This window comes from Mya arenaria, chromosome 8 (genome assembly GCF_026914265.1).
Source record: "Mya arenaria isolate MELC-2E11 chromosome 8, ASM2691426v1".
NCBI classification, from domain to species: Eukaryota; Metazoa; Mollusca; class Bivalvia; order Myida; family Myidae; genus Mya; species Mya arenaria.
In genome coordinates this window covers 2,857,424-2,868,185 of record NC_069129.1, presented here as the reverse complement: position 1 = coordinate 2,868,185, position 10,762 = coordinate 2,857,424, and the positions used below count along the sequence as shown (strand labels likewise).

The window sequence follows — 10,762 nt, the reverse complement described above, 5'->3', positions numbered from 1 at the left end:
TTCAGTTGTGCTACACTTTATGCTTTTATTTTCGAGTAAAGTATTCTATAATATTGCACTCGCAGAAAATGTTAAGTTAACATTATACTATATTTTATAATAATAATAATAATAATAATAATAATAATAATAATATTAATAATAATAATAGTAATAATAATTCTTAGTAAAAAGAATGAACGAATTTGTATATGTACGTTCAAACTTCTTCGAAATAAACGCCAAACATCCGTGTTAATGAATTATTTTGCTGACCTCCTTGTAGCTGTTACGTCAACGTTATAGGTTTTAACGCACGCATGCCTAGTTGATTGACGGTTTTCATGATTGATTTTAATAAGGTCACAACTTGCTTAATCGTTTGTGTTATATAAAGCGAGTTGTTGCTTCAACAGAGCAGTATAGAAACATATTTTGAAGCGTCTTTGTATGAAGCAGTGGATTACGAGACCATTACGCAAAGTAAGCCTTTTTATATAACAAACTATATTTAAACAAGTGCGTGTTTTAAAAGAGATTGGAAGATGTCTGCATGTTTAACACGCTCTTAATTCATGTTTGTCGCGTCTATAATATATAATATGGATATTTCTTATGGATACATATGGTGGCATATAGCTGCCGTAAGATAACCTGATAGCGTTCGCTAATTGTTTCGTTTGAACCACTTATTGTTCGCGATAATTATCTAGCTATCTAGTTAATATTCGCGCAACTTTTTTGATAAGATAAATATCGTAAGACTATAAACAGGCTTTAAAGTGTCCAGAACTGCCACCTATTACCCGTTTAGCTATAAATCCTTAACAGATTAACTAGTTATGGTTTGCAAATTTCATTTAATAAGTAGCTAGATAAGATTCGTGTAACCATCTATCTATAAATGCACTTTTGGCTTCTAGCAGTAACTGTAACTTATTTAGTTATGGTTTGCGAACTCCACTTAATAAGGAACATAATAACTGGTTAACTATATACGATTCGTGTTTCCAGCTACCTATAAAATTATTTATACAGCTAATTTTTTTCTTATAATTTGCGAATTTTACTTACTAAGTGGTAATTATATCGAAAATTAAGCGGTTAACACGAAACAATTCGCGTACGTCAATAGGTTATCTTACGGCAGTTATATGCCACCATACATTCTAATTGTTAGGTCCATTTTGGTACAATTTATAGTTCTTTTTTTTAACCAAATGTGTATTCAGGGACGTTATATATTCGACATATATTATACATTTTTGTTTTTAAACATCAGTAGGTATAAGGTATCGAAATGCCTTTCAACAAAATTTTTGATGCGAATGTGGTCTGACTGTGGTGCTTGTATTTGTGTATGTGATGTGTATACGTGTGTGTCTCTAGATCATTGTCGTCTCTGCCCTTGCCAAACAGGCTAAATCATCTAACTTTTCGACTATGGGCTTGTCCCTGTAGCTTTCAATGTATTATTGTGTGTGTTTGTTATTGAACAGGAATGGAATTGCCATGACATTTAATTCTGTAGTTCTTGTAATTAAGTAATTAAGATGATTATGAGTGCATATATGTTAATAGACACTTGTGTACAGTATAGATTGAGTATGACTAATGTTATTGTGTGTTTCTTAAGACAGACAAGTAGCCTCAACTCATGTTTTCAAATTGCACGTAACAGCTGTTAGTAATTAACACTGTAAATTTTGTTATATCCGTTTAAACTTATTTTTATTAAAAAAGTTATAATTTGAAAAAAATCAAGGTTCTAAAATACCGCACTTAGCGAAACATATCGGAATAATAATGGTAATAATAATATTTGAATAATAATGATAACTATGATAACTTTATTTTAAGAAGGTAACCAAAATATATATTAAAGACAAAAGCATTACATTACATACATACATAACACACCTCGTATATCAAATGGTGCCTTTAAAAACATTAACACAATACACCAAAGCAATAATAACCCATCTTTAATAAAACAATAAATAACAGAAATCTGCGCGCAGATACACAAAAACAGAGCATCTCCCGTACTTTACGGCTTGTACATTGAACCGCTTTTGATTTATTACGTAAAGCGCGCAATCTTTATTTTTTTGTATGAAACATGACCCTACATAACAGAACATCTATTGTTCACACATGACAACTTTTAACGTATTCTTGTACCGTCGCGGATTTATTTGGTGAAACAAACGTTTAAACAATAAAAAATGTTTCAACATCGTTTGATGTATGATTTGGAGTGTTAATTTCTTCCTCGCATAACAAAGATTATCAAGTCAAGTCAATGTTTTATTGGCAAATACATTAAATACATTGCCATAACACTGAATAAACAAGCATGGTGGTGAAATTTACAATAAATCAGCATAATTTTAGTATAATATTATGGAGAAAAGTATTCAAACTATATGAGTTGCTAAGATTATCTTCATAATTAGGTATATCATAATTTAAGTCAATTATTAACATGAAAACGTATTATTCTCGCCGTTTAAAAGCTTGATATAAATAAGTTGCAGTTTTGTTGATGATATTCACATTTGTTGTTGACAATAATGTTACAAATTTGGACAAACATGGTCAACAGAGGCTTTGGAAGTAAAGCAACATAAGATACAATTCAGAATTGACACAGGTGCTAAAAGTAATATACTAGTGAAAACAATGTATGAACAAATGCATCCTAAACCAACGCTATTGAGTTCATTAAAAACGCTAAAAAGCTATTCAAACCACGAAATAAAGCCAATCGGATGCTTCACATTTACTATCGAGAATAGAGGGGGATCAACAGACGCAACATTCGAAGTTGTGGACTTAAGCCAAGAAAACATATTTCCGGGGATATTGCGGAGAAATTGGGTCTGCTGCAAAGAGTGCACAAGCTAAGTGAACTACCCCTAAAACATGAGCTATCCCGTGACTACCCTGAATTAGTGAAAACAACTCTTGTTATGCCAAGTGAACACTCGATAACATTGTGTGAAGAAGCTAAAGATGTAATTTACCCACCAAGAAGGCTGCCAGCCTCATTGAAAAACTTCATGAAATGGAGGAAAACGAGCACATCACACCAGTAAGAAAACCGACAGAGTGGGTCAGCTCAATGGCGGTGTTCTTAAGAAATGATGAAGTTAGAATTTGCATAGATCCAGAAGACCTGAACAAAGCAATAAAGAGGGAACACCACCTAATGAAGTGTATAGAGGACATAGCTTGTGAAATAAATGACATGAAAGTGTTTTCTGTATTAGATGCTAAGAGTGGCTTCCTGCAAATCAAGCTGGATGAGAAATCATCGAAATCATCATACCCGACAACTTTTAACACCCCCATAGGCAGATATAGGTGGCTTCGTTTGCCATTCGGGATTAAGTCGGCTCCAGAAATTTTCCAAAGGATAATGAACGAAATGATAGAAGGTATTCCAGGTGCGTTCGCTATCATTGATGACATCCTGATTGCTGGGAAAACTGTCGAAGATCATGACAGAGTCTTCCGACAAGTAGTAGAACGAGCGACGCAGTACAACTTAAAGCTGAACTACGACAAGTGTCTCATAAAACAGTCAAGAGTACTCATGGACTGTAGGCTGTATAGTACCAATATATAAAAATAAAGGGGATATTCAATTACCTGAAAATTATCACCCTATTACATTGTTAAGTTGCATGGGTAAATTGTTCACTTGTATTTTAAATAATAGACTGACTCAGTTTGTAGAAAATTATGATTTACTGAATGTTAACCAAGCGGGTTTCCGGAAACACTATTCTACCATTGATAATATATTTGTTCTTCATATTTTGGCGGAGTACCTTAAATTCAAAAAGAAGAAATTATTCTGCGCTTTTGTTGATTTCCAAAAAGCTTTTGACTCGGTGTGGAGAATAGGTTTATGGTCAAAATTGGTAAAAGACAATATATCCGGAAACTTCTTAAATGTAATAAAAAATATGTATAGTTCCATTAAGTCATGTGTATCGTTAGACGGTAAATATTCGAACTTTTTTGCATGTAACAGAGGACTTCGCCAAGGAAATTTTTTATCTCCGTTACTGTTCTCGCTTTATCTTAATGATTTAGAACACTATATGGTAACAAGAAATGACAAAAGTTTAGTTTAGTAAACGATGTGAACTTAGATATGTTTATTAGACTGCTTGTTTTATAAATGCCGATGACACAGTGGTTTTGCCACCTCTGAGGATGACCTCAAATCTGTAGTCAATACATTTTATTCTTATTACTGTCAGTGGAACCTAAATATTAATTTTGATAAGACAAAATTTATGGTATTTTGCGATAAAATGAAACGGAATAGAGATATTAAAATTAATGATTGTACAATAGAAGTCGTTGATCATTTCAAATATCTAGGAGTTCTGTTCTCGAAAAACAGACATTTTGCATTAGATAAGAAACATGTAACAGAGCAAGCTCGTAAAGCAATGTTTAGTTTGTATAGAAAAAATAGGAATTTAGACCTCTCCATTGACTGCCAACTTAAATTATTTGACCACACCATTGTACCAATTTTGACATATGTTTGTGAGATCTGGGGCTATGGTGACCTGTCCCTTATTGAAAAAGTACACACTGATTTCCTAAAACATATTCTCGGAGTTAAAAAGAGCACGCCTCATGTTATGTTATAAGGTGATCTTGGCCGCTATCCATTGTTGATTTTAATTAAGAAACGTATGGCTGGATTCTGGCATAATTTAGTTACATCGGCAGAAGGCAAACTGTTTACAAAGCTTGAAAATTTCTATCAATAAAGTATGTGCTGAACACCTTAACCTCGTCATCATAATTCTATTATTGTCATTTTTAATAAACAAAAGGTACTTTTCTAGTACAAATTCTGATTTGGTAATTCTGTAGCTATCTAACTTTGGTGATGAATTAATACTATCACACCAATTTTGAAAATACACATCATATAGTCTTCTTACAACATTATCAACTTGGGCTTGTGATAGAACATCAAGTGTAAATAAGAATGAGTACCCGAGTTCATTAGGCATTTTTTACAGATAAAGACCATGTATTAATATACTGACCACGGTCATTTTTCATAATATAAACTATGTATACAAGTGAATCAGGTTTACTCTTTAATTTAAACCGGAATTACATAATACGTATTTTTCGCAAAACATTCATTGGAAATCTTGCTAGTACGCCGTATACAGCGACATTACTAGTTTGTTGTCTTACACAAAGGATAGGTTTTAAAAATTTAAGATGAACACGTTCTATATCGGGCTATTTATGAAATCCCCAAATCTCCGATCCGTAATTAAGTATTGGACTAATTATTGCATCAAACAATTTGAGCTTATCTCTTATATCAAGCACAACAAGCTCAAATAATTTAGAAAGAGAAAAAAGAGCTTTTAAGCTTGTTGAGATAAATGCTTTTGGGCCTTCAAAAAAGTACCGTTGTGAGAAAGTGTTACCCCAAGATAAGTAAATATATCAACGACATTTAATTTCTTGCCGTCGTTATATAAATCTACGTTTTCTAAATGGTTGCCTTTTTACATATTACCATAACACAAGTTTTCTCAATACCGACAGTTATACCCCATGTATTACAATACTTTTACAGATTATTTAACAATGTTTGCAGACTATCAGCAGTATATGAAAATAACACAGTATCATCTGTAAATAACAACATAATATATACGAATATCATCAATAGTCAGCATCTACGTCATCGATATTCAAATGCTATTGCATATCGTTAATGAAAAACAGAAATAAAAGTGGAGAGAGTTTGTATCAGCCGTGTGTAATTTATAGTCGTTAATAATAGCATATACATTTTTACTACACCTTGGACTGTTGTGTGATGCATTCCTCTCAACCTCAAAACTTATCGATGACGCATGTCGAAAATTCCAGGTACACTCTTAGAAATTTTAACCCATATTCACTAAACGCGATTTCCCTTAGAACTATATATAATATAATGTATAATATATGTTTATACCCAAAGGACTATTTGGCATTGAATTATGGACACACATATGCAAAAACGATATCGTCAAACTGAAGAGATCTCATATGCTCTTTGTTAAAACTTATACAGTCCTATAAGCACACAGTAAGCACGGACTTTGCGCTATGTAGAATTGATATTACATCAGTGGAGACTTGTACAGACAAGAGGAAATTACACTTTCTAGGACAGCTATGCCGCTTGCCAAATCTCTCTTAAACAGTGTTTAATCATAGGTTGGTGAGATTCATCAATTATGACCAACAAAGCCTTGGATACATACCTGAAATATATAGACTCTTACAGAAGTATAATCTCATACACTATGATTGCGATAATATATACAATGGTACATTCCCATCAAAATCATGTTGGAAGACCATATTGAACAAACATGTAATCCATGCTGAGAAACGGCGAAAGTTGATGTTCTTGTGGTCACACATTACATCGGGAAGTTAATGTAGAAATTTTTTATGCTAAAATAAACCAGCATATCTTTGGTTGCTGGCCAACAAAGGCAATGGTATCCGATTCATCTGAAAACAAATTATGAAAATTATTAGCTGCACAATGAAAGAGAACATATACGAAATCGCACTCATTGCGACATATTAATAGACAAATGAGTTGTGCATCGAATGTGCTTCTGTAGTGCTAATGATGCGAAACGGCATTTGATGTGGAGATGTGTTCTCACCAACTTTAACAATCTTTGGGACTATGCTAGTTTCTTTTCGCCAAGGCCAGTCATGCAGGGCAATAACTAATAGAATGCGTTGTTGATTGTCTCATAAGAAACAAGCCTGCATATCTTGTGAACCTCATTTGCAGCTTGTTCAAACAGATATGGAAATTTGAATAATACCAGAAACGCTCGCATATCATAACTGATATTTCGTTATGACTATTTATATCAAAAGGGGTCACTCCTTCCAAGATTTTCTTACATTGTTAAACTGTAATAATTCATAGTTTTTTATGCTAGATAGTTGGTAAGAGTGACCCCTTTAATAAATCTAAAGAAAACATAAATATTTTAGGATAAATGTCACTAAATTGTATTCATTTTATTGACACCATGCAAAGCAGGAGTTCATTCCCATCAAATCACTGTGTCATTGTTCAAAAGTGGTATTTGTTGTTTTTGTAATTCAGATGAGAAAAAACACGATGATCGCCTCGTTGCTCGTGGCAATGCTGATTTCCCAGTCGCTAGCAGCTTGGTCAGGTAGTAGGATAATAGGATCGAAAATTGCTGATGCCAGTAAAAAGGCGATTGAAAAAGTGAAAGATGTTGGTGAAAACGTAGGCCAGAAAATAGCTGACTCCCCTGTAGTAAAGGCAACAGCTAAAGTCGGCAAAAATGTGGTTGAGGCAGTCAAAGACACGGGCAAAAAAGTCGCCGATAAAACAAAAGAAACCGCCCAAAAAATAGCTGATACGCCTGTAGGAAAGGCAACAGCTAACGTTGGCAAAAAGGTAGTTGAGGCAGTCAAAGACACGGGCAAAAAAGTCGCCGATAAAACAAAAGAAACCGCCCAAAAAATAGCTGATACCCCTGTAGGAAAGGCAACAGCTAACGTTGGCAAAAAGGTAGTTGAGGCAGTCAAGGACACGGGCAAAAAAGTCGCCGATAAAACAAAAGAAACCGCCCAAAAAATAGCTGATACCCCTGTAGGAAAGGCAACAGCTAACGTTGGCAAAAAGGTAGTTGAGGCAGTCAAGGACACGGGCAAAAACATCGCCGACAAAACGAAAGAAGCCGTCAAAAAAGTGTTCTCGCAATAGCGTTAACTGATTGTACTTTCCTGTGGTCGTTTAAAGTTTATATGTTTATAAGATACTATATTCAATAAAATGTATGAATATCTACGTTTAACGTCGAATCTTTTCGTTTAAACCAATGCAATGGCATTATATTAACAGTGATGTGTCGTCAAAAAGCATCAACCTGCCACAATGGTAGGAACGTTCGTCACTCACACCTGCTGAAACGGTTCCACGCGTACTATAAGAAACGTCAACAAGCCAGTATATTGTTGTTGCTTTTTTATTTTATACACTATTTCCCGACATGGAAAGCAAAATCGCAACGACCATTTTTATTCGTTTATACACGGTAATGGTTCATTTCTGAAAGAAACTCTTCGTATAAGAGCATAACACAATCCAAATACATCAAACTATCATTGTTGACTTAAGAAATATAATTCGCAGGGGACCCAGTCTAGACAAAATACTTATTCCATTTGCAGGCTTATACGAAGGGTAACGTTCAGAAAATGAAAATGATCGTGTATAAATGGATATAGAGTTATTCGTTGTCTTTTTGCTTTTTTATGGAACAATGTCGAATAAATAATGTAATAAATGAAAATATATGCTTTGTTGACGTTTTCCTAGTAAACGTACGTACGTAACTTGTTGTATGAACAGTTAAATTGCTTCAGACTAAAATATGGTAAAATCACATGCAATATGGGTCATGGGTTAAAGGTGATTCTTAATGACCTCAACTTACGATTACAACTTACTCATCAACAGTTTCTATGACCCAGATACTTGTGAGCTTTAATAGCTTTTAAATGTGAAGCAAACTACGATACACAAACCACTAAGGTATCCGACCCCCATTGACATTAAGTGTCAAACATTGTTGCATGGTGACATCATTTGGTGGAATGATTTGAAACTAATGATTATGGAAATAAATGATTAAACATACATTATTATCGCATGGGTAATTGCAGATTAATTAATTTTGTTCTTTTGGGCCAGAGCTGGCCTATTCTGCAGTATATCAATACAAGATAACTTGTTATTAGTATGGTTTTTGGTATAATTTTTACATATTAAAACGAAAATATGATGGGGTCACTAGGCATCCTCAATCACACAACTGAGGACCAGATACCTTACAGAATACATGCGTCCGTCCGTTCGTAAACCTTTGATTTCAGCAGGGAATTTTACTTTCATAAAATATTTGTTTCTAACCGTTTTGTTTTGTTAATGTCGTTTTAACGTTCAATATTTCATAATCACGAAGTCTGCTTGAGAGATGCCATTAAAACTGCATTGAGAAAGCCATAACACTAAGGCAAATGAGATAATAAAAACTAATTATTTTTCGTTGGCTATCCAATTGAACTGGATTCATTTAGCTTTAACTATGTACAACGTACTTCTGATAATCCACAACTATCAATTTCGTTAAAGTATTCTTCTACAATCGTTGGACAAACTAACCGTTTAAAATGAAATACATTAATTCATTAAAAGCTTTGCTCACAACTGAACGACACACACAAAATAAAAACAAACAGATGAGCTAGCCTGTTGTATACGAGCTAGTTTCTTTTCATTATTGTGCAAATGTCTAAACAGCCTTAGTGTTCAGGCGTATGCCTCCACCAATGGGATCGCCGGACTGGTTCACATTTAATTATTTAGAAGAGCTTTGATAACCAAAATTCATTTAGTAGATAGCAACCGCCAAATGTCCATTAAGTGTCGAAAACAGCCGCAATTTTTCCATATAGTCATTACAAAGCATGTAAAAAGAGATGTTTGTCAAACATTGTGCCCCCTGAGCGCCATGTTGTCAGGATTATATGGACAATTGAATGAAATATGCATGGACCGAAACGACAGCTGATTTGTCACTGACATTGCATGCCGTTGAGGCAGTTTTAAGATTATGACCATTCAAAGTTTGAGGATAGAGTGTGTTATGACCATGACCTTTGACTCTATCTATGACCTCAAAATCCATAGGAGTCATCAGCTGGTCACCAAAAATCTCAATGTCAAGTTTGAGGGCCATGGGTGCAGGCATTGACAAGTTATCACACAGACAAGCTTTTTTCGTTCAAGGTCACTGTAATCTTGACCTTTGACCCGATGACCCCTAAAATCATAAGGGGTCATCTGCAGGTCAGACACAACTCCAAGTCAAGTTTGAGGGTCATGGGTGCAGGCATTGTCGAATTATCAAATGAAACATTTTCGCATTCAAGGCACTGTGAACTTGACCTTTGACCCAATCACTCCTTAAATCAAAAAGGGTCATCTCCTGGTCAGGCCCAACTTCCATGTCAAGTTTGATGATCATAGGTTCAGACATTGTTGAGATATCGCTGGGAGAAGATTTGTAAACTTTTTTGCGTTAAGGATTACTGTGACCTTGACCTTGGCCCGATGACCCCCAAAGTCAAGAGGGGTCATCTACTGGTCAGGCCCAACCTTCATGTCAAGTTTGATGACAATAGGTCCAGGAATTGTTGAGTTTGCTTTCAAGGTCACTGTGACCTTGACCTTTGACCCGATAAGCCCCCAAAACAATAGGGGTCAGCTACTGGTCAGGCCCAACTTCCATATCAAGTTTGATGACCATAGGTATAGGCATTGTTGAGTTATCACTCAGACAAGCTTTAAAATTATTTTACTATTAAAGGTCACTGTGACCTAGTCCTTTGACCCGATGAGCCCTAAAATCAATAAGGCCCAACCTTCATGTAGAGTTTGATGACCATACGTCCAGGAATTGTTGAGTTATCACTCGGACAAGCTTTGGTGTACCAACGGACCGACGGACATGTGCAAAGCAATATACCCCTCTTCTTCGAAGGGGGGCATAATAAATAGCTCTATCAAACGAGTTATTGAGAATCTCGTGCATTGGCACTGGCTAACATAAAGGCATCAACGGGGCATTTCACTCTGCGGTGGCTTAGTGGCGGATCC

General features: G+C 35.0%; 1 protein-coding gene across 1 annotated transcript; it reads left to right on the top strand.

Moving 5' to 3' along the window:
- Window positions 1-375: 375 nt before the first annotated feature.
- LOC128244900 (uncharacterized) lies at window positions 376-7,923 on the top strand. The gene is made up of 2 exons (XM_052963021.1): window positions 376-462; window positions 7,172-7,923. Exons 1-2 carry the CDS (start codon window positions 430-432, stop codon window positions 7,802-7,804), a joined length of 666 nt encoding a protein of 221 aa, XP_052818981.1. The 5' UTR covers window positions 376-429; the 3' UTR covers window positions 7,805-7,923.
- Window positions 7,924-10,762: the final 2,839 nt, after the last annotated feature.

What these genes read in the sequence shown, in the direction of transcription:
- LOC128244900 (XM_052963021.1), top strand. Translation starts at nt 430, where the DNA reads ATGAAGCAGTGGATTACGAGACCATTACGCAAA. An exon ending in TTACGAGACCATTACGCAAA is followed by an intron (nt 463 to 7,171) that starts GTAAGCCTTTTT and finishes TTTGTAATTCAG; the next exon opens with ATGAGAAAAAACACGATGAT.